Source organism: Copadichromis virginalis, linkage group LG6 (assembly GCF_057382275.1).
Source record: "Copadichromis virginalis isolate Kocher_CV1m ecotype Utaka linkage group LG6, C_Virginalis_male_GT1.1, whole genome shotgun sequence".
Classification (NCBI taxonomy): Eukaryota; Metazoa; Chordata; class Actinopteri; order Cichliformes; family Cichlidae; genus Copadichromis; species Copadichromis virginalis.
Window position 1 is genome coordinate 30,951,315 of NC_140623.1, and position 24,091 is coordinate 30,975,405.

The 24,091-nt window shown below is 38.3% G+C and overlaps 1 protein-coding gene across 1 annotated transcript in view; it reads right to left on the bottom strand.

The window, feature by feature from the left end:
• The window catches only part of LOC146708101 (dolichyl-diphosphooligosaccharide--protein glycosyltransferase subunit TUSC3), an 80,040-nt gene extending 57,889 nt beyond the window's left edge, over nucleotides 1–22,151 (bottom strand). Inside the window, exon 1 of the mRNA XM_085459839.1 lies at nucleotides 21,999–22,151. Within this exon, the coding sequence (XP_085315965.1) occupies nucleotides 21,999–22,103 (105 nt within the window). The 5' untranslated portion in view covers nucleotides 22,104–22,151. The remainder of the gene's footprint in view (nucleotides 1–21,998) is intronic.
• Between the last annotated feature and the right edge of the window lie 1,940 nt (nucleotides 22,152–24,091).

Genomic DNA, 24,091 nt, shown 5'->3' on the forward strand with positions numbered 1-24,091 from the left:
AAATACACTGCAAAGGAAACTGTTGTGCATACTGTGGAAAAAAACAATACTAAAAAATATTTTCAACTAATAGTTTAACATAAATCAGGATTATATAAAGAATCTTCTAATATGATGGGTTACTCAGTGGATTTAGCATTGCTTTTCTAAGCAAGCTAAGAGTAAGCAAAGAGACAAGACTGAGCAACATAACCTGTGAGCAAACATCTTATCTAATGATGGCAACTTTTTTTTATTTTTTATGTTTAACCTTAGTTTAATGAAGCACATACACCAGAGTGGGGTGGCAAACAGGCTAAAGAGGCCATTTCAGAATGAGCCAGCATAAAGCCAATGCAGAGAAGCTGCTGTCCAGAACCTTTTTATTTTACTGCCTGGAAATAAAACCCATGCATTAAAAGCTTAAGCCCTTGTTCAATTGCTCAGAATGCAGAACTTAGAGCAACTGCAGTAATGTTATTTCTCATAGCCCAGCTGTCTTATAGCCAACTGCAAAGTGGTGTCAGTTGGGAAATGGTGAACTAGTGCTAAACAGATAACGGTCTGAGCTCATCAAGCGAGACTAATTGGCTGTTCAATAACAGTATGGATGATACGTGACCACGAGTTGCTCAGCTAAAATAAGAACTGCAATCATCGTAAATCAAGCTCCTTGTTAGACATGATCTGTCAGTCATAGTACAGTTTTTTTTTTCTTTTTTTCCAGTCAAGAGAGTCTTTGTGAAAGTTTTACTGCATTTCAGCATAGGCTTCTGTTAACTTGTTGTTGTTTTTGTCAACATAGGAATCAAAAACTTAAAATAAATAAAAGCGTGACATGACTAGAGATGGGAATTGGGAACCCAGTTCAATTACTTGAAATTGTTAGTCTGCTTGCCTATCAGTTCTGCTGATCAGTTCTACTTGCACTTGCGCTGCAATCAGCTGATTTCAGTTTGTGTGCCAGAGGAGGAAAATAGTGACACAGTGTGCAACGTGGATATAAACATTACTTGTATTCTTTTATTTATTTATTTTTTTTGCACAAAAGTGCAATGGTAAAGTGCAAACTGCATCCAGGACAGAAACAACCTCATTATACTTTTAACAGAATGTCAGCTCTTTGCAAGCATCTGCACAGATAGCATGCTAATGCTAAGCTAGCCAAGAACTCAAAGTGATGTTACAGTTGAGTGAATGCTGACCCCAGCACAGTTCCCTGACCCAGAACAGGCAGGTTTCAGCCTCTGTTTCTACCTGTTCATGTTTCTAAAATATAATCACTTAAAATATAATCACTATGGCAATCGCTTTCAAATCTCTTTGTGCCAATTTTCAAAGCTGCCTTGTCCAGTCAGCTTTCTCTTCATACCCAAATATTAGGAATAAGATCATATGTGGGTCCTCATTAGGATAGGGATTTGTGTTGGTCTGTGGGATTTTATCCTATAGTTCTCTATTGTTTAATGGTAATTATGACAATGCGTTAGGTCATTTTACAGAGAAAGCAATGTAACAAGTAGTGTAACAAATTGCTTGCTCTGGGAGTAAGTAACTTATGTCACTGGTGACTCCCAAAGCTGAGCCAATGAGAAATCAATGAGAACTGATAAGGATTCAAATAGATAAGTGATATTAGCACTGCAATCAATTCAATTCAATTTCAATTCAATTTTATTTATGTAGCGCCAAATAGAGCTGGGCGATATGAGATTTTTTCATATCACGATATGTTTTTTTCATTTCAGGCGATAACGATATCTATCACGATATAAGCCAAATAACTATATTTGTAAGATTTAAATGTGCCGTTGCTCACAAGTAAAATGTGAAATAATCAGCAGCTTGTTTTTAAATATTTATTTCCCATAATAAGTTCAACAGGGTAGATGTACTTAAGGAACATGAGACTTTTTCAGATAAATAAAGGCAAATATTGCAAACTACACAAAAGGCAGCCGCTAAAGCGTTTAAGTTTCAAAATAGAACAAACGAAACAGACTAAATTGTCAATTCCACTTAGAAACAAAATATTAATTCTAAAAATAAATCTTAGTTTGTTTTACAGAAGAACAGACAAAACTGACTAACTTTTGTCAATATCAAATAAACTGAGAACTAAAAGGAAATTCTCAATCTCTCCTTGTTGTATAGCTTAGCTTTTCAAACAGTTTTAACAGTTACTTTAGTCTGACAAAAGCCGAATGACGAATTAGCGCTTCCAGTCAGAGACTGAGGCTACGTCCACACGTACACGGGTATTTTTGAAAACGGAGATTTTCCGTTTTCGTTTTAAAAAATAATCCCGTCCACACATAAAGGCAGAAATGAAGGAAAACGCTGCTATGAACATGCCAAAGCAGCAGGTGGCGCTAGATTCCTAGCCGTGCAGAAATGTTGGCCAATCAGAAGTCTAGAAGCCTCGGTGGGAAAAAGTAAACAAAGCTGGGGCATAGAAGCAGAACCGAGTCGTATGTGTGGAGGGACAGTAACTGTGTGTATATGTAAGCATTTAAACACTGCAGAGAGTAGAATTAACAGTAACAGTATTGTAGAAATTCATTTCACCGAAACAATAACGTGGCGCACAGTGTGACGCATGCACCAGTTTATTGTATTTCCAGACTTGCTTTCGGCACAATTTACAGTGCACGCTACTCTGTTTTTTGTCAGACTTGAAATAGCCGAAATACCTTCACACTACGGAACTTCTATGGCTCTTCCGTTCGACAATCTCTTCGGCATTGGAACCATCATCTGTTTTCTCTTCGGTCACGCTCGGTTGATTTTTCTAGTCGGCACACTCATTTCCTCCATTATGCGCTGGCTGCTTCCCAAACAAACACACGTGCGGCTTGGCACTTGTGCTGTACGTAACAAGTCACGCGACGTGACGCTGCGGCTGTGATTGGTTCGGCTCTGCGCTACTGAATTTGGATTGGCTGACCTTTTTTTTTTTTAAATTTTTTTTTTTAGAGGACAAGAGCGGCGAGGTCTATCGCGATAGCTTAATTTCTCTATCGAGTAAAAGTTATATCGCGATACATATCGTTATCGTTCTATCGCCCAGCTCTAGCGCCAAATCACAACAAAAGTTGCCTCAAGGCGCTTTAAATGAATCAGAATCGCTAAATTCATATCAATTCCCATCCTTAGGTGTGAGATCACGTATTTGTCACCAGCAGTGTCCTGTGTTTTGATCATGTTGTTATTGTATTTAAATGATATACATTATGTATGATTCTTAGTTTTTATGTACCATGTATGTAATAGTTTTAGGTTTTTACTGCTCAAATAAGACAGTGGTGTTATTAGATTCATATGACTTAAATGAAGCAATGTGACTTCACTTTAGTTTTCCCAGATAACTGTCTTAAGTAAAAACTCTAAAATTGATGACACTTCATCCTGTCTAGAACTCCAATAGGGTCAAGAGCAAGAGTTTCCAAAATTAGTAAACTCATAGTAGTGAAAGGGAGAAATAGATGGAGGTCTGACAATAAAAGACATTTGGCATTCAGCTTTAATCTAAACTGATTTGGTTCATTGTGTCACAGTTGGCTCCGTAATTATTTGGACAACACCCATGTCGTTTTGCCTGTAGATTTAAAATCCATCCAAAATCCATCCACAATGGATTTAAAATTAAACATTCAAGATGTTTCAAGAGCACTTTAATTAAAAGAGTTAAACAACCACACTGAATTAACTTTTTAAAATCATAATCATTTCTATATACTCATTTCACAGTTCCCCATTCTCATATCCTCAAAAGTTTAAATACTAAGTGTAAAAAAATGTTGCTTCCCTTTGTCAGCTCTTTAGTACAGCCACCTTCTCATGCTGCTTGTTTGTGGGTCTCTCTGACTTCAGTAACTGAAAAGCATGCTCTATTGGGTTGAGACCAGGTTACCAACTTGGGCACTGATGAATATCCAGTTTACTTACTTGAGATATACTTTGGTTGCTTTGCAGCATGCTTTGGGTCATTACCCATTTTCAGTGTGAAGCTCAATCCAATTACTTTTGTAGTATTTCGCTGCATCTGCTTTTATATAACTATCATTAGCTTACAGCTTGAAGTGTTTAAGGTATGTGCTAACTAAAAGTAAAGACAAGATGATAAACTTACACTTTTTGCAGATTTGGAGTTTAATAAACTCAGCCGTCTGTTCTTTGCTCCCTAAAATATAACAGGACACAGGAGTAAATTCTCTACAATCTCACACTTCTTTTTAATCAGTTTTCTCTTTGACGTTTATTCAGCTGTGTGAAACTATAACTTTAATCTCAGCCAAACTGATTAACTCAGGAACAGATAAAACACTGAAAAAATCCAAACAATAACATTTTTAAGTTATCTAAGTGACTTATATATCATATTTAACCTGAGTAGCAAAAGACCGCGGGAGGTCTGAAAATATGGCGTTATTTTTGTACCACTATTCTGAGCGCATGTAAAAACTTTTGAGGAAAAATTTATTTTGAGCGAAGAAAAGCTAAATTTGACTGACTTGCTGCGTGCAAAAAATGTATTTTAGTGTTTGCTATTATCCATACACACACACACACACACACAATAGCAGCCCCTCTCGCTCAGTTTTTGCATTTGCGCTTGCTCGCAATGTGTTGCTTGCGCTCTCAACATTTCTGCCCGTGCGCGCTCAACTCTTTCTGTACACAGTTATATTTGTGCCACAAAACCAGCCAATCACAGACTTGGATGCAAAAAAATCTGATTGGCTGTCATCGAAATGATGAAATGCAATATCCCAGAATCCATTTCGTCCAAAACAAACAAGGCAGTAGCGAAGGAACACAGAGTGGTGGAGTTTGAAATATTAGTCTTTCTGGGTCACAAAATAAATTTTTAAGATAATTTCATGCAAGAATGTTGTTGTGTAAACTTCAAATGTCTGCTCGATTTATCAAGACATCACATATTTGCAAAAGTGCTCTAACGTTTTCGGAGATACCTGTTACCCACCAGCTGACCGCATAGCTGGACAGGCCATTGGGCATACCGGGCATTTGCGCGATGAGCCAATAATGATTTTTCATTTTTATGTTTGTTTGTTTGTTTTTGTAATGGTATAAACAATGAAAGGTGGTGGATTAGCCAATTGGTCATGATCAACTCCGGGCTGGACCAATTACAATATTGAGGGGAAAAGGAACGCGATTCGTCCCGTACTTCAGCTAGAATGAAAAAGACACAAAGCTGGAATTATTCTGTCTTTACGCTGTCAGCTGCCTCTTCTTCTCTCATGCTCATCCCCTTCCTCTCCTGTTGCTACTTCAATCATGAAACTGATCAATGATCAGCTGATCATCTCTTGTTTGTTTATCGCCCACTTTGCGCCAGAAAGAGGAAAGCAGCAGATGTTGCGGTAAACAACAGCAGCACGTTTAAGCTTGATCAGCTGTTGTTAGAATTTATTTAATATTAGTTTCTAGTATCAGCTGTTTGCTGGAGCCACAGCTGTAAAAGCTGCTGGTCATGATATCAGTTTGGATATGTGGTGAGAGGGAAACATGAAGGTGATACAAATCATACATATATACCAACAAGACAGTGTACATCACTGTCACAACAGCGTTTGTTTTAGTTCAAAGTAGGGCTGGGCCATATTATACCGTTCACGGTAATACCGGTATAATGTTAGGCAACGATAGGAAAAAGAAATATCGCGATAGAATATGAGTAAAACGCGCATGCGCAGTGCCTTTGTTTTCATACGCACATGGCCGATTGTTGAGTGAAACAAATGAACCAGAATTGGTTTGTAAAAATGGTGCAACTTCAGTGATGTGGAACTGGTTTGGTGTTTGTCCGTCAGATACATGACAAAGCACATTTTTTTGCAGAACATGCAAGCGGCCGTCGTTATTGTCGGACTAAGATGCTCTTAAATCTGGGAGTAATCTGGGTCCTAAACTCCATATACTTCAGGTCAAATGAACACTGCAACATCACTGAGAGTTAAAAACTGTCTAAATTCTTTCATCTTTAATAAAACGATCAGCATTGCTGCTTTACCAGGTGTAACTATGAAGTTTAACTTCCAGGCATCCATGAAAACAAAATTTATTACATTTAACGAGTTAGAAGTTAGCAGGAAGCTAGCGGAAGCTAGCGGAAGTTAGCTCGCTAGTTTCGCTAGCATGTTCTGACTGAGAGACAGAGATTTCTGAAAAAAATCAAACGTACAGCTCTGCTATCACTTCCTACATAAATGAAGACAGGAAACTAAACAGCAGTGACGTTTATAGGGTTACTGAAGTTGGGCTAGCTGGTATATAATGATGTGCTACGTGATCGCTAGCAACACAGCTATGTTAGCATAATATAAACAGTGAAGCTGGAGGACGAACACTAACACTTTTCCACTTAAAAAAGTTAACGTTAAGGTTTCTGATAGTTAGAGACAAATGCAATCGCATGGCAGGATGCTGTAAACGGACCAAACTTCAGTCAGAAGAACAACTGAGATAATCCATCCACAATACGAGGTCAGTCATTAATATACTGCAACAACATGGGAATAGAGAAGCTGCCAGAGAATTCAACATTAATGAATCAATGGTACAGAAGTGGAGGAAGCAAGAAGAATGAGTTTAATAAAGTTTGATTTATCTGACTGCTTTGTTTCGCTTAATGTGCCTTATAATCCCGTGCACCTTATGGTCCGAAAGATACGTACTGCACACTGCAGTTTAATGTTGCAAAGCACCTCTTTTTAACTTCAGTGGATATTATACATGGTTATGCTCAGGATATGTCAGCCCATTTCTACTGGAAATGCCTTTTGGTTAAACTTTCAGCAAGGAATTTGCATTTGCACTGTTACATTTTTATAAAGCTTTAATGTACATAAAAACCAGCTTCTTGTTTAAGTGAAAATAAATGGAAGGTTGTGTTTTTGCGCTAGTAATGTTGTGGAGTTGTATTTTGTCTCGCCACAATTATATCGTCAGTTATATCGTTATCGCAAATTTTCAAATATATATCGTGATAAATATTTTTGGCCATATCGCCCTGCTCTAGTTCAAAGGCTTTATGGTTTTTCCTATAACACCTGGTGGTGTAGTCGGCCGATTTTTTGTCAGTTCAGCCTTATATATTACATTTAACCCGAGTGACCACCCGGTCAGCTGGAACACTAAAATAAATTTTTTTGCACGCAGCAATCAATTCTGTTCACTCAAATTTAGCTTTCTTCGCTCAATATAAATTTTTCCTCAAAATGCGACACTTGCACCTGCAAATTTTTTTTACATGCGCTCAGAATAGTGGCACAAAAATAACGTCACATGAAAACGATGTGGGATGGGAGTGCGCTGTTCTCGCCGGCTCTAGTGAGCCTTGACCTCCCAGTCAGCTATCAGGCTGGTGGGTAACAGACGTCTCCGAAAACGGAGCACTTTTGCAAATATGTGATGCCTTGATAAATCGAGCAGATATTTGAAGTTTACACAGCTACATTCTCACCTGAAAATATCTTAAAAGTTTATTTTGTGACCCAGAAAGAGTAATATTAAAACTAAGCAGCTGCCGCCATTGTTGGAAACTGGCTGGGTTGTGCTCTGAATTCTGGGATAGGTTGGGCCACGAAGGATACACCCGACCCATCCTTCAAATCTGGGGAAAAGGAGTACGTATTTGTTGGCCACATTTGGAGGAGTCTTCGAATTTGGACATTTGTTGCGTTGTTGTGATGTAATTGGCCTATAAATGTGGCCTCGAAGGGTGCGGCCCCTGAATTTGGACATAGCTACAACACCACAGACTGCTTCTACTTCTTTTCTGGTATTTAACGGCAGCTGGCATCCTTGTAGATGTATTGCTGCCATCCTCTGTTTCAGTCCATTATTACACTCTTAAATCCTACTATTTATTCCTGCGTCTTTCAGGATCTTCAAACGATGCATCGACTATTAAATTAGTCATCGACGATTTTGATAGTTGACTTAATCATGACTAGTCCACTAATCGTTGACTAGTCGAGGTTTATATTGTTAAATGGTAATTACTTTAGACTATACTTTTGGGGTCATTTTAAACAGAAACGTGAAAGAAAAGTTATTTAACAAATTATTTTCTCCTGGGGGTAATTAAGTAAGATACTGCATTACTTTTAAGAAAAGACTTCTCTGCAATATGTGTAATAATTAGTTTTTTGTGTAATAACCTCATCACTGAACACAAGAGGGGAAATATCTCCAACATGTTCAAACACCTGACCACACAGCATGCAATTAATTTGAATGTCACTACCATTGCTACTTAACATTAACATCTTTGAGTCAAACTATGGTCAAACTATGGACCACTGCAGCAGTTTGCTGGTGACCAAAGTGATTGCAAGGACGGTGATGCTTTCAGCGCAGCAATGGATACCATTTTGTAAAAATTTCATGTAGCAACAGCAAGCAACCTCCTACCAACAAATTGGGGGAATATGACCTGCAGTTACCAGGGGGTTGCTGATCAGTCTCTAGGCCTGTGTGACTGGGGCTTAGCAGTCAATTTTACAGCAACTGCCAATAACCAGTCACAACTGGTTGGGGAATACGCATGAAGTATCCTTGGGCAAGATACTGAATCCCAAGCTGCTCTCTGATGCGTGCATTGAAGTATGAAAGTGTGTGCCTGTTAGACAGAAAGCACTCGTGAAGTACTAGAAAAAAAATATATAGTGCATTTACCAATTTTTTTAGAAAGCGGTGGTTGAAGGGAGTCGCCAATTGATCTCTAGGACTGCGGAGTCTTAGAGTTGAAATTTTTAGTAAATATATTTAGCTGGAGAAAGATGAGCAGATTCTAACATTAGTCTCACAGTACTTTTAGGTGTTTTTTTCTGCTATTATAATCACGAAAATCAAACCCCAAACATAATCATCAACACAGCTTCTTCCAGCTGCATGACAGGCCTCCAAGACTATTTGACTGAGCAAATGAGAAGTAGCCAGAAACACGACAGCAATTACTGACATCCTCTGGACAAATACATTCTTTCAAAAAGCAATGTTAACGTAATTTAATAACGCATTACCTGTTCAATTTCTTGGTATAGCCTTCCCTAACATGGACTAACACTAAATATTGTGCCCAGGTCAAAAAACAAAACAAAACAAAAAATCTGTCTCTCCTAGCTACTATCTGCCCTAACACATCTGTACTTACCCGCTTATGACAAGTGTTTGTCATAAGTCTGCCATATTAAAATCTCTTTTTCATGCAGAGGAACACAAAAGAACACACACAGTTTTAGCCCCATTTTAACACTAGCTTTCATCCATTGAAGCAGAAAGAAAAATAAGAAAGAATAACAAGTTATCTGTGAAATTTAACATTAATAAATACATACATGTATACATCTAAAGGCATTCAGTATAACAATCCAGTACATAATGAAATGTACACATGTATATATGTTAGTCCATATAATATGGACTTGAATATGTTTCTGTGTGAGTGCGTATGTGGCCTGTGAACACATCAGTGTCACACAGGTCTGTCTGGGAGGATAACACCACGACGTCTTATCAGCCCCAAGCCAGACAGACACACAAACACGCTCTGAGACAAACATACACACATAATACACAGTAGAATAATATGGCACCTCATGTCAGCTATGTAGCAAGCCCTGTCACTGTGGTGGTGGGATGATGCAGTGGTGGGGTGTGCAGAAAGGGAACAGAAGCAGGGAGACAGAAGTTTAGGAATAAAGTTGGTTTTTTTTGTTTTTGTTTTTTTTTTTTTTGGGGGGGGGGGGGTGTCTAAAGGAAGATGGAATGAGAAGAGAGTTGACAGGAAAAAATAAAATATAAAGATATAAAGCAATATGGCAACAATGCATTTTCCATAATGAGTAATGAAGAAGTGTAGGGATCAGGGTTCAAAAGTGACAGCCAAGCACCAAATGCAGGTAGATTTTCTGTTTAGTAAGTGAATCTCTAAGGTTATGTTTATACCAAAATAGTAATTTAATTAAACAAAAACATGCCTTCTACCACGTTTTTGTGTAATTTGTGGGCACACCGCAATGTCTTTGTTACAGTTTAACAAACAAAGAAATTCTGCATCATGAGGTTGCTTTGAGTCTATAAAAACACGGGAGGCAGTAGAAGTGTTTTAAAGGCTTTGCAGCTGTCGAAATGGACTAAGTCTAAAGTTCGGTCTTACTTTGGATTTTAAGAGTGCCAAGAAACTTTAGAGAAAATGGTCACCCTGTGTACAGACACATACAAAATCTCTTCATAACCTCCACATTATAGTGAATGCAGGCTAAATTAACTTTTAGTTCAGTGTATGATGTAGACACTTTCATAGCAGGACAGAAATATCGTAGCTTCTCTATCTAACTTGTGAAAAGCTTGTCAATAATGTAAGAGTTCAGTGTTACTTTTCTCATTGTGTGTCTGCAGACTATGTTCACTGACTGCAAATGGTCACAGGCTGCAGAGTCACCCAAACAAATACAGGGTTCTTTAAAAGCCGGTAAGACTCAAGTCGGTTAAAAAAAAAAAAAAAACAAAAAAAAAAAAACAGCTTCAACAGAAAAAGTAGACTCAAATAATGACTGTTAATATTTGTCAGTTTTTGCGTTCATTGTATCATCGTCATCTTGTGACTCCATATTGTAAAGTGGGCCTAGGTCATCTCATTTGCTTAAATGCAACCTATAGAACGGGAAAGGAATGTCTTTTAGTTAATGTTTTAAATGTTTTTATGTGTCAAAAGACGACCCAAACTTTTGGTTTCCTACAAAAGCAGCATTTTTGCACATTTTATATGCAGTATGAAGAATTAATTATAAATCATTGTGTGCATCAGTACTTCTTGAACATTTTCCACATATTTTAGTTGTGCAATGATTATGATAACTGTGATCATTTTGGTCACAATAATCATTAAATAAAATTTTCATACCATTTCATCTCTAACAACATAATTATGAAAATGTTACATGGCAGGGCAGAAAAGGGTGATTACTGGAAAAAAAAAAAAACATGAGACATGACAAGAGAGCAGAAAGAGGGTGGATAATGGGAGGAAGGGTGGAAAATCTTTTTCCCACTCAGAAATTAGATACACATGCTGGAAATTCAAGGGGGGGAAAAACAGAGATAGAAAGGGAGAAATAACAGGGGTGGAAAATGACATAGCAGCATGGGCCATCAGTCACTCCGAAAGCAGGCCTGACACTAGTGCATCAATAATTCAGATAACTATGGCTAATGAGCAAGATCCAAACAAAATAACCCTTGAATTAACTGGAAGTACAATGAAACATTTCTATGTGCAAAATGTGGCACCATTATGCCTTTTTGGGTTTGGGTTTTATTAGCAACAGAAGAAAAACTGGCAATTGGATACAATATTTATTTCTCTTGACCTGTAAAACATAAAAATGCATTTATTTTCACAAGAAAGAAATGACAGAGAGGACCAACTAAAAATAAGCATTCTGAGTATGCATATCTGAACAGAATAGTAAAGTGGATGGTCCATTCCTCCACAAAGTGGAGGAATGTAAAAGAAAATTAATTAATGAAAAAAAAGAGTGGTCCAATATTTATTAGTATTCCATATTTTTTCCAGTTCAAACATTTTAATTGTACAGGGTGACAATGGTGTGCTTGGTTTCAACGTAACTTTATTCTTTTATGAGTTATTTACAAGTTTCTCTTCGTTCACAGCCATTGACATGTCGAAGAGGTTAACACGTGAGGAGCGGATCGAAATTGTGTTGATATCTGGTGAACGCAGTAACCGGGTCATTGCAGCAGATTTCAATGCATGACACCCTACGAGACCACCCATCTCCCATGTTACAGTCAGCAAACTGCTTGCTAAGTTTCCTGAAACTGGTTCAGTGTTGGATTTGCCGAAATGTGAACGCAAGAAAACTGTCACTAATGAAGAAACATCAGTGGCTGTCCTAGCTTCATTCAGCAAGAGCCCACAGCGTAGAACTTGCCGCATGTCACTGGAGAGTGGCATTAGTCGAACATCCCTTTGGTGGATATTAGCTACTCACAAATGGCACCCTTACAAACTCCAGCTACTGCAGCATCTCAACGAGGATGACCCAGATCGGCGCACAGAATTTGCAGAATGGGCAAAACAAAAATTGGAACAGGACCCTCAGTTCACGCAGAAGATTTTGTTCAGTGATGAGGCAAACTTTTATGTAAAGAGTGAAGTTAACAAACAAAACACTGCTATTGGTCTGACACTAACCCACATTGGATGGATCCCTCCAAGACTGTTGGAGCAACAAAAGTGATGGTTTGGTGTGGTATATGGGGTACAACGATAGTGGGTCCATTCTTCATCAATGGAAACCTCAAGGCCACTGGATATTTGAAATTGCTACATGATGCGTTTCCCTCTTTATGCACTGAAGCTGGCACGTTCCCTGAGTTTTTCCAGCAAGATGGTGCACCACCACATTATGGGTACCAGGTCCGAGCATTCCTAGATGAACTGTTTCCTGGAAAGTGGATTGGTCGTCGTGGGCCAGTTGAATGGCCCCCAAGGTCTCCCAATCTGACCCCCTTAGAGTTTTATCTTTGGGGTCATTTGAAGGCAATTGTCTATTGTGTGAAGATACGAGGTGTGCAGCACCTGAAACTACGGATACTGGATGCCTGTGCTGGCATTTCTCCAACACAATGGGCAGCACATTGAACACATTTTATAAGTGGTCAGAAACTTGTAAATAACTCATGAAAGAATAAAGTCAAGTTGAAACCAAGCACACCATTGTTTTTCTTGTGACATTACCAATAGGTTTGATGTGTCACATGGCCCTCTTCCTAATGAAAAAACAAAAGTTGTATCCAAGATGGCCGACTTCTAAATTGCCATTACGGTGTATCCATATAAATGGCCCACCCTGTATTATGGATTGCATTATAGATCATGGGGTTGTATGGAACACAGATTTTATCTATAACAAGATTTATGTCTCCAAGTAGGGGACATGATTGCTATAGCAATGCACGCCTTATCTCTTACCATCCAGGAAGTTCTCATCTATCCAATGAAAACCAGAGCAAGAAACAGTGGACCCGTAATAAATACAAAATGAAATTAAGTAATGCCAGCCCTCCCTCATTCTCTTGCAGAATTGGTCCTTCCTAATTCTATGGGGTTTATAATTCCATATAAAATGGAGAATCACTGAGTCACCCAGTCTTATAAAATAGTTTTTAGTAAGATAGATGAGGAAGTTCTGACAGAAATAAAGCAACTGTGACAGAAGCATCATCTTCACAGCATACATTCCTCCCAGTAATGAAATTGTTTGTGTCTTGCAGAATTTAATCTTCTTTTATTTATTAATTTATTTTTCACTTAAAAGACTAAAATTAGACTCAAACACAAAGCTGCACTTCTTAACAATCACAATTCCGTGACATGTAGTGTTATTTTTAACAGAAATTGCTTAAGCCCTTTTTGGACAGTCTTTAGTCTGTTTTTCTCTAATTAATCCAGCAATGTGCCAAATAAATAATGTTTCCAGCTAAACTGGGTTAATCAGAGACTAATGCATGATGTCAAAAGCTACTGCAGCCTTTTCAAAAATAAAACCCTATTGACTAGATTCTTAAGTGTTTCGTGTAAATTTTAATATTTAATATTTTAATATTTTAAGATGGTAATGGATGCAAATTCAAGAACATAAATCAGCACAGTGCATTAAACATCAAAATATAACATGATACAACAAAAAGAACCACACATTTTCTCAGTATCTGCTGGTTCTTAAAAATCAATCAGCAAAATTTGTAACTTGTAAGCTAGCATTTCCCATGAACAAGTCAGACAGAAAACCAAGAGTCAGTACTGCTTACACAGCTTTATAAGCCCCAGTCTAAACTGTGGAAGTGGCTTGGGTTATGCCCTGAAGGGCCTACCCAGTAGTTTATTGGGCCTCTGTGTGCAGAGGTAGCAGTCTCTTATTATTCCCATCCACTTATTAGACTGGTCCCTGGGTGTGGTAGCAAGCCCACTACTTTGCAATCGCTATCTCTCTGAAGATATATAATTCTCTTGATATATAATTTCTTCTTGCCTGCCGCCCTGAACTTTTTTCTCTTTACCTCCCCTGATTCCACATACCTAGGTATAGGAAGTGCTTACACCGGTTCTTTCTTTGTGCTGCGGTCAGCCTTGAGACAGAAACACAACCAGCTCTAATATCTAGCAGAGCCGGTGTGATGAACGAGGGCTTACTGAAGGGATATAAATATTCTTTCTCTCTCAATGACCATTTCTTCCTCTAACTTAGTCACAAAAAGTAGGAATTAAAAACAAGGCAGGCTTCAGTACTGTTGCCTAAGTTATTTGTTTATTTATTTTAATTTGTTTTTTGTTATCATCAGTCTTGATCAGGAATTTCAATCTCATTTCACATTTTACATTGTGGGAAACATAACTTAGAAACTTATGAAAATACAGTCTAAAAATCACACAATCTTTGCAGTCTTTTACATTTTCCAACCTTCCAGTAAGCCAAATGGTTTGCCGGGACTATTCTAGCCCCTGAGCTTTATGTTTGACACCCCCGGTCTAAATACTTCTCCTTTTACCACTAAAGAATAATTTATCAGAGTTACTACAGACATTTTTAATGCTTTACCTTACACTTTTCCAACACTCATCAGATATTGTCTATGTTGCAAATATTTGTAACATTCAGAAAACAATGATCCATCATTCATTCCCACTTCGCACAGAAGCAGCTGTGTGGAGGTGATAAATAAGCCAGACATTGAACTTCTCTTTCTAGCACTCTCTCACTGTCCTTTATTTTCATCACTTGCTCAAAGATTTTGTGGCACTTTTCATGTGCCCATGATAGCTGTCTTTTAACTCTGCAAACCAGAGTGACTGTTTAGATCAACTATAAATAAAAATTTGATGTGCTCTGCCAGCACACCTTAAGAATTGGTTTTGAGGAATCAAATCCCAGCCCGATTGTCCACGCAGTATACATGCCAACAATAAATGTGCTAGAACAATGTTCAGTTTGTGCAAAATGTACAGTAGGTCACAAAGTTTTTATAGTAGCTACAGATTTTACCTATTTTTCTGCTTTTTGTTATTTGTCCACTCATAGTGACAAAGGAGATTTACTTCATTCTGTACGGAGGATGCAAACATGTTTCCAAATAGAGGTTCCAATATACTTTTCAAGAATATCCTAAGCCTTCTGACACACAGGCCAAGAAACTGGGCAATGACCTCCTGGCAATCTCTGGTTGCTAGGATAAAAGTGAATTTCCTGACCTGTTGGCAAAGGACTGCACCATAAACCTCCTCTTGATTGCTTTGGTTGCTAGCAAATTGCTGCTCTAATCCATAGCTTGCATAGTCAGACTTCTCCACAAACACCACTGGCCAAGTAAACAAGCTAACTTTTTTTCCACTCGATAAAAGTTAACGTGAGTGTTCTCGGTGGTCAGGAACAAATGTAATCGCATGGCAGGATGCTGTAAAAGGACCAAACTTCAGCCAGGAGAACAACTGAGATAATCCATCCATAATACCAGGTTAGTCATTCATATACTGCTGCATGGGCTGGGCTGTAGTTACATCCTAAGGTTTTAAAAACTGAGCTTAAATAAATGATTAGCGGTAATAAAAGCCGAGGGAGGTCAACAGTGATCACTGACTGTTTTAGGAGCTTTTTGAGATCAAATAGAAGAAAATACATAACATTAAACATGTTAACAACACAAAAGCCATATTAAACGTAGAATACTTTAGACCCGGAAGTAGGATTCGTCGCGTCATCACTGAACAACCGGATTCCAGTTTGCAAACCATCCTAACTTGCCTGAACTTCCTCCCATAGAATGTTCAATTACATTATTTAAGAATCAATAAGAGATCCCTTGTATGCAGACTGGACAAAATCTCAAAAATGTATTTTAATAAATACGAGCTAACATTTTTTTGGTAATGTGGGATGATGGGTGGTGGGTTATATAACCAGAGCTTAACTAAGTATTTTCACGCAACTACTGGAAGAAGGAAGGCCTGCTAAGGACGTGGTCACTGTTTTTTAGAAGGCAGCTCATAAAAGAGACTGGAAATACCCTTCCGAACATCATCAGGGATGGACTGTAAAGTGCTGCGTGGACAGTAGCAAAAACCTGACGACATAAAGAGGTGGAGGGGAGCTCCCCCAGACCGGGCAGATCTGAGGGTTTCACTGTGCCATTATGTTATTGTCAGTGCATATTATGTTTGTTTGTTTGTTAGGGGTTTTTTTTGTTTGTTTTTTTCATGTGGATGACTGTCATAATTACAAAACTTTCAAAAAATAAAATAAAATAAAATAATAAATATGAGCTAAAGCTAGTGCTGTTCGATATAACGATATATATCGGATGACGATATAAAAACGTCTATCGCTTCATTTTACGCTATCGTTTGTCTCGTGGTGTCGCAAAATAAACTGTTTACGGCAATATTTTTTCATCGTTCTGATGTACACTGTAGTGGCTATATTAATTTCTTCTTTTTTTTTGTGTGTCCCATTTGGATCTTTAGCCATCAGAATTGTTGTCTTAAGGCCAAGAAAGATGCCAAGCGGATTTATTTTACCAAGTGGATCATCATGGCCTTGCCATATTGGTCCATTTGATTGACCTTTATTATAATTATGAATTTATTTTATTTTCAGTTGCTACAAACGGGACAGGACAGGGAGAAAGAATGAAAGAAAGAGAGGGAGAGAAAGAAAACCAAAGGGGAGAAGAGACGGTGAGAAGGGGGGGGGGAACAAAAAAACAAACAAAAAAAACCCCAAAAAAAACACCTGGGTCACCTGTATGGAGAAAAAAAGCAGAAGCGAAAGCAAACAACAAAGAGCAACATAATAAAAAAACCTGGCACCATCACAATAAACTAGCTAGCAGTAGATATCAGTAGATACTAAATAATAAACGATATTGTGCAGCACGCAAGATAGACAGCGCACAATGTGCTTTGAGGCAGCAGCCAAGAAAGCTGTAGTCCGCGTCTGTGAATACCCGTGTGTACACCTGTGTGCATACCTGTGTGGATCAGCATGCTTGCATTCCAAAGGTTTCTCCATGTAACGGCTATATTAATTTCTTAAAGTTCTCTCTTTCTCTTATATTTAATATAACCACACTACGGATGGACAAGCGCCTGTTTTTATGCTTTGTGGTTAGCAACAACGACGGTAACAGCATCGCGTGTCCGCTTGTTTATGTTCCACATAAACCTTTCACAATAAAGCTCAAGATCCTGTTGAGACTTTTCAAAATAAACTGAATCACGTGAAAGAGCAGATTATTTACGGATGAAAAAGTAAACAAGAGCTGCCAGGTGCTAAAAAATAAACCTTAGACTCAAACGTTAGAACAGGCCTTCCCCCGCAGCACGCCGTGTAATAAATACTCACAAAGAAAACGGCGGCCGTTACAACTTATGTCTAAAAATGTATCGTTTCATGCATCTGTTAAAACACTCGAATACAGCTACATGACGCGCAGCTGGAAACACTTCCCGCAAGTCGAGCTGCCCGAGACTCACAGAATTTACAGAAAATGTTACATTTTTGTGATTTATATCGTTATCGGATGATAGAATTCTTATATCGGGATATGAGATTTTGGTCATATCGCACAGCCCTAGCTAAAGCTATGATCTAGTTCCAGTTAAGTGACTAAAGCCAAAAAACAAACAAATATGCAAACCTATGTGTACTTCTTTAACAAAAGAAAATTTAAATATTTAACAGCTTTACCTTTAACATTCAGATCATGTTATCCTTCACTACAGTTTAGAGTTAAATCATACATTGGCCAGAGCCAGAGGAAAGGGCAGTGAGGGAGAGCAGAAATTGGTGAGAGGAATACAAAGTGCTGCTTCACCATTTTGTCCATTTCCAGCTAAATGAGATCTTCCTCCGCCTCCTCCACCTCTCCTGCTATGGCCTCTGGCAGGCAACTGGCATTATAACCCCTCAATATTTCTCCTGTGGCTCATCGAAAGTATGGCTGTCTCTCACTCTGTGTGTGTGTGTGTGTGTGCTGTGTGTTTTGTTTGTGTGTGTGCGTGTGTGTAAGTGTGACTACCTCCTCTCTTCTATTTGGTACTTTATAAAGGATGGTCCAAAGTTAAATGTTGGCAGACAAAATACTTTAACTCCAAAGTTTTAAAGAGAGGCGGTTCAATGTCAGAGAAGCAAACTAATAATAGCTGGATAAATTTAAGCCGGGTAAGTAATTGAGAAATGCTTTTTCTGCCACTCATTAGGTAATGCAGAGGTGTCCTTGAGCCGGTCAGTGTCTAACAGACTGTGACTATAACAGGCAACTCCCCTGTGCATTTTTGTGAAAGTGAAGCAAAGCATTGTTGCAAATAAGCACTGATGCACTTACTACCCTTGCATGAATAATGTTACAAATAAGAATTTTATAATAATCTATTTTTTAAATCTATTCATTGTCATTGCCACTTAACAAGACATTACAAATTTGGTTTAAACCAGCCACAGTTTCCCACAAACTACACAAAACGGATTATTTATATAGTAACACATTTTCATTTTTTCATTTTCATAAAGATACACAAGCCTGAAGTTGTTACTTTATAATTATTGAAAGTCTCCTAGATACAATATGGCACATTAATTACAGATACACCTCCCAAGCCATTAGAAGTAGTGACAGAAAGGGTTTACAGCAAGGCAAACTTGCCATTTTCAATTATTCATTCATTTGCTCACTCATTCAAGTACTTTTTCATCAGTGGCTAATCAGTTATTTATTCATCATTTCTTACACTCAGTCAGTTCTTTGTTCATTCATTAGTTGACACATTCAATTCATTCATTCAGATGTTCATTCACCTGTCATGTATTTGTCAATGCATTCTTTCTTATACTCATTCCACAATTAGTCCACTCAATTAATTTTCTATTCATTTTCAAAGTCAGCTCAGAAAAAAGGTGTTGATGAAGTGGTCCAACAGGAAAGGCACAACAGCATTCTGACTTGATCCAAGTCCCGTGGTCTATAAAAATATATAAATGCTCAACATACTATAGTCAGCAGGGTTCATCAGACTTTAGGTAAATAACTTCACCACATATAGCTAAAGGAAATGAAAGGGAAGAAAGTGATCTTGTGATTTTAATAATGGAAACCATTACAGGATAGAATCACAACACAAGTTACAATCAACTCTGCAGATAAACCAACAAAAACCTATTATTGAACTGAAGTTACCCACATACAAATCCACTGATCATGACTATGTAGACAAATAAAATTCCTACAATGGCAAAGGACTATAAAATCCAATCTGGTCTAGAACATCTAGATATCCCAGAGAGCTAATATATCATTTTTATACTTTTGTGGCTATGCTTATTAAATTTGAACCTGCTTATTTAATGCTTAATTCTGTATTCTGTGTTGTCAGGCAAGCATCTAGAGTCACAGGCAAGCATCTAATATGCCCTTTGTATTCATGTTTTAAAAAGTACAATACAAAAAAGTTTGCATCTTTTTTTTTTATTATAAAATAGGTCAAAATTGAAAACAAAAAACCTTGCACTTTTGCATTTTCAGTGCCAGTGGCACTATCACTGATTCTAATTGTTGGGTAAAAACTTTAGGAGTGCTAGTTTAAAGATGAATGTACTGCAAACAGTTCAAAAGCAGAATTAATGTAATTTTAAACATGGCTTGGTCTAAATTTACAGAATGTTAAGGTTTTAAAAATAAAGTGTTCCTGTTTCAACTCCCTAGTTGATGCTGGGAGCATCAGGCTTTTACTGTGTTTGTGTAGATTGTAGATTGGTAGCACAAAATGTCTGGCTACATATATTTAAAAATATGATGTTCTATCAATAAATAAAATAGGAAAACATATGATGGAAAAAAAGAGCCTGATACATGCTGTGCTTTGTAGCTCTTTTCTACACAGTCCGATACTCTTAGCTCCAGTGCTGAATGCTGACGAGTTTACCTAAAACTACTTCTAAATCTGACTAGATGCGGACTCCACTTCCTGCATCACCACCCAATATGATAACCATTTTGGTTGACAGTGCAGTCAAGAGCCATTTACAAAAGGTGCTCAAGATTTTATGACCAAACAAGCATGAGGTTCTACACTTTTATTTCTTTAGATATTTGCATCACAGATGATATCTACATTTGATGTTATCAAAAGCAATAAAAACTACATGTTCAAACAAAAACTACTAAAGCCTGTTGTTAAAATTTTAAGTCTTGACACATATGCCATTAAGGAGGTTGGAAACATAAGACTTTGTCATTAAACATGTTCATTAAACAGTTCTCAGATTTAACTTGGTAGCTCAGGGTTTCTTAGTTTTTGACTGGTCAGTTAGCCTAATTCTTTTTTCACATTTAGTTGATTTAGAAATTAGTCACTAGGAACATCCCTAGAAGAAAGGCAAGATGAAGTGCTTCAATCAAAAGAAATCTCTTGTGCAATAAGGTTAGACACTCACAATTTGATCTGCATGCAGGAAACAGTGTTGAAAGGGTGGTTCAGCTAGCTGTCATGCTCCTTGTTTCTCATGAAAACCCCCAAAATATCAGCCCACTGAAGGATAATTGCATAATTATGATTAAGGAACTGACCTCCCAGCCCATTGTTCCTTTAGTGGGCTGGTTCCAGTCATTATGCAAATGTACTATTTATAAGATTTGGGGAAACCTGCAGTCAGCTGAGACTGAAGAAGTCACTTGGATGAGTGACGAAACGTTTCTCCCACAAAACACTACGTCCATATTTAGTCAAAAGACTATGACTAGAACTAAATGGTAAATGGCCTTTCTTTGTATAGCGCTTTTACTAGTCCCCCCTAAGGACTCCAAAGCGCTTTACACACCCAGTCATCCACCCATTCACACACACACTCACACACTGGTGGAGGCAAGCTACAGTTGTAGCCACAGACTGTAGACTGTAGCCACAGACTGACAGAAGCGAGGATGTCATATTGCGCCATCGGCCCTTCTGGCCAACACCAGTAGGCGGTAGGTGAAGTGTCTTGCCCAAGGACACAACAACAGAGACTGGCCGAGCCGGGGCTCGAACCGGCAACCTTCCGGCAACAAGGCAAACTCCCAACTCTTGAGCCACGATCGCCCCTAAATCAAGAACAAATAATAAAACAATACCAACGTTGCACATCATCCCAAAATTGCTAAAATATGTGTCATATGCCTGTTGTTGATATAATTAGGAGGCTTATATTGTAACTCAGAACATGTATTACTTACTTTAATGAATCAAATACAAAGCTGGTGAACAGACCTTATTCATATTGTAAATACATTACAATGACTTTCCCCTCACTATCCTTTTGGATTAAACTGTTCCACTATAACTTCAATAAAACCACACCACCCTCTTTTACTAATCCGGCAACCGGCGCATCACAGAAACCTCAGCACGCTGCTATCAGTTGTGGGTATTCTGGCATCCTCACCAGCATTATTAAACTACTAATAAGTAAACCGTAACACTTCCTATTCTGACAGATTTCAAAATAAAGTCATTACTCGCCACACTGCACCAGTGTTTGAGTGAGCAGTGCCAAAAAGCACCAATAGAAACTCTTTCCAAACAAAACACACTTTGCATGCAGCAGCTGTTGACAGCCCGCATTAGCTTGCTCTGCTTATTCATGCGTGTCCTTTTGTCATCGTCAGAAACACAGGAGGGCGTAGTGACGCAGAAAACGTGACAAGCACACCTTTTTATAAGACTTTTCTTTAAAACACATATTGGCACCAATGGAATTTATTGCAACTAAGAAACGGCATGTCAAGAGCCTCTCTCTGAGTTACTTCCTGGGAATTCTGACTAACCCAGACTAGCTTAAAAACACCGGTAGGTTAAACCTGCACATCCCTTTCAGTGAGTAGCGTGGCCATTTTACATGAAAAACACATTTTTACGGTTGAAACATTACCTCTTTCTTCTTCTGTCCTCCCCCCGGTGGCAGACATACCATTAGGCAGAAAAAAACAGCCAAGACCTGCAGGTTAACAATGGATTTAGCCCAAATAGACGCCATGACAGAAGGATGCTATGAATGCGAGACACGTCTCGACCAAGCGATTGGATCCTACGTTATCCAATCAGCGGGAAAGGATTTGAATATGGAGACCTCTGGGGTTTGTAGTTTTAACGTTCACAGTACTGTCCTGCTAATACGTTTCTAATCCATGCGTTGGAGGAGGCGTAGCCAAAAAACTGTATTATTTCCATGATTTAGGTTTGCCTCTCATTTATAATCTATGACCCTGACCTAAGTAGTTAATGAAAAAAGCCAGGCTGTAGTCACATCATGATTCTGTAGAATTATGATTTCAGGGCAACCAAGTGAAGGTAAAAATATACATATATGAAATAAGTACTTATTTGAATACATCAAAAAATACATTAACAAAACTGATCTTGCAATAAATATTGCAATAAATATTGCAATATATTGCAATAATATTATATAATAATATAAAAAATATTGCAATAAATATTGCAATTGCAATTGCAATATTGCAATAAATATTGCAAATATTGCAATAAATAAATAATCAACTTTTAAAGCAACATGCATTTTATATTATAATTGACTTGTTTATTCATTCTGTGGTCTTAAGTCACAGTCCGTTGGCAGTCTGTGGGCAGCTTCAGACCGCCCATCTACACAGAGAGAGAGAGTCTGTTTTCTGATGTGGAAGTATCAATAAATGTGGTACAACTGGTTTGTGGGTTTCCTTGTGCTGTTTTTGATCTGTCAGACAAATACAGAGAAGAGCAAAGTTAAAACATATAAGGAGCTGAGGTTAAACCAAGTGTTAAAAGCAATTAGATGTGTCCATAGCAGCCACTGCCTACTTTTCATAATGTAATTTTTGATCTTTGATTTCTTTTCTTTTTTTTCTTTGCACGTCTCTCGTTTGTACTAAACTGCTGTCACTTCTTTTCCTGACAGGTCCACTAGTCAACCAATCAGTATTTGGCCAATACACAGCATTATGCATGTTGGGCAATGTGCAGTTTGGATTTTGGAGGATTTCACAGGAGCATGTTTGTCTGTGGGCAAACAGATACAACACTGTAGCATAAATTAAACATTTATCTACATTTATAACAAGCTGCCCAGTACAACATAGCGTGTTAGGGTGAAGATGCTTTCCTTTCTAGCTGTCAGAAGGAGAATAGGGGTCTCTAGAGTGGATTGCACCGGACATGGGTCTTAACTTTTTTGGTCCCTTTATGCATTTTAATAGCTTTCACAAACTTAACTCTGTAATTTCTTAGCTGCAGTGGCAAGCTACATAAATTCTGTAATATGTTTTGCTTTATTATCTTAATTTTCTGTAGTACAAGATACACTTAAGATACACTTACACATTTTTTGCAAATTTGTGTCTGTACAGAACCCCTGTTTCTGAAACTGTTTCTGCTGCCAAGCCAGCTCTGCCTAAAACTGCTTTTTCCTAGCAAGTACCATGTAAAATAGTTAATCATATTCCTAAGCGAGTCAATTACACCACTCTGTCATGTGTTGGTCAGCCTGAGAAAGTTGAGTCAGTGTGTCGTGTGTATCAGCCAACAGCCCCAGAGACTGAATATTGTGTTCCTAAGCTTGTTACTCCTGTAACTGTATATTTTGAGACTAGTAATGATGCTTGTGCCTCCTGGTCAGATCCTTCTGAGACTGTTTCCCCTGCTGCGAAAACTGGATTCCCCCAGAGATTGAGGCTCTGCCCAAAGCCTATCCAGAGAATGAATTTGTGGCCTCAGCCAACTCTGGAACCCCAGTAGTCCTTGAACACAACTTCCTGCGTCTGCTGGGTGCTCAGCTGACCCATTCCAGCTTCCTGCAGATTCCGCATGCCTCAGTGACTTAGCCAGAGGGACCCGTGCCGCCTGAACCTGTGGTCTGAGGGGTCACCGGAGCCTACTATGTGCCCTGCGAAGTCCCAGCCTGTCGCCTGAGGGTCCCCACCTTTGTCGCCAGCCTTCCGGTTGGCCTACCAAAAACTTTAGTCTTTT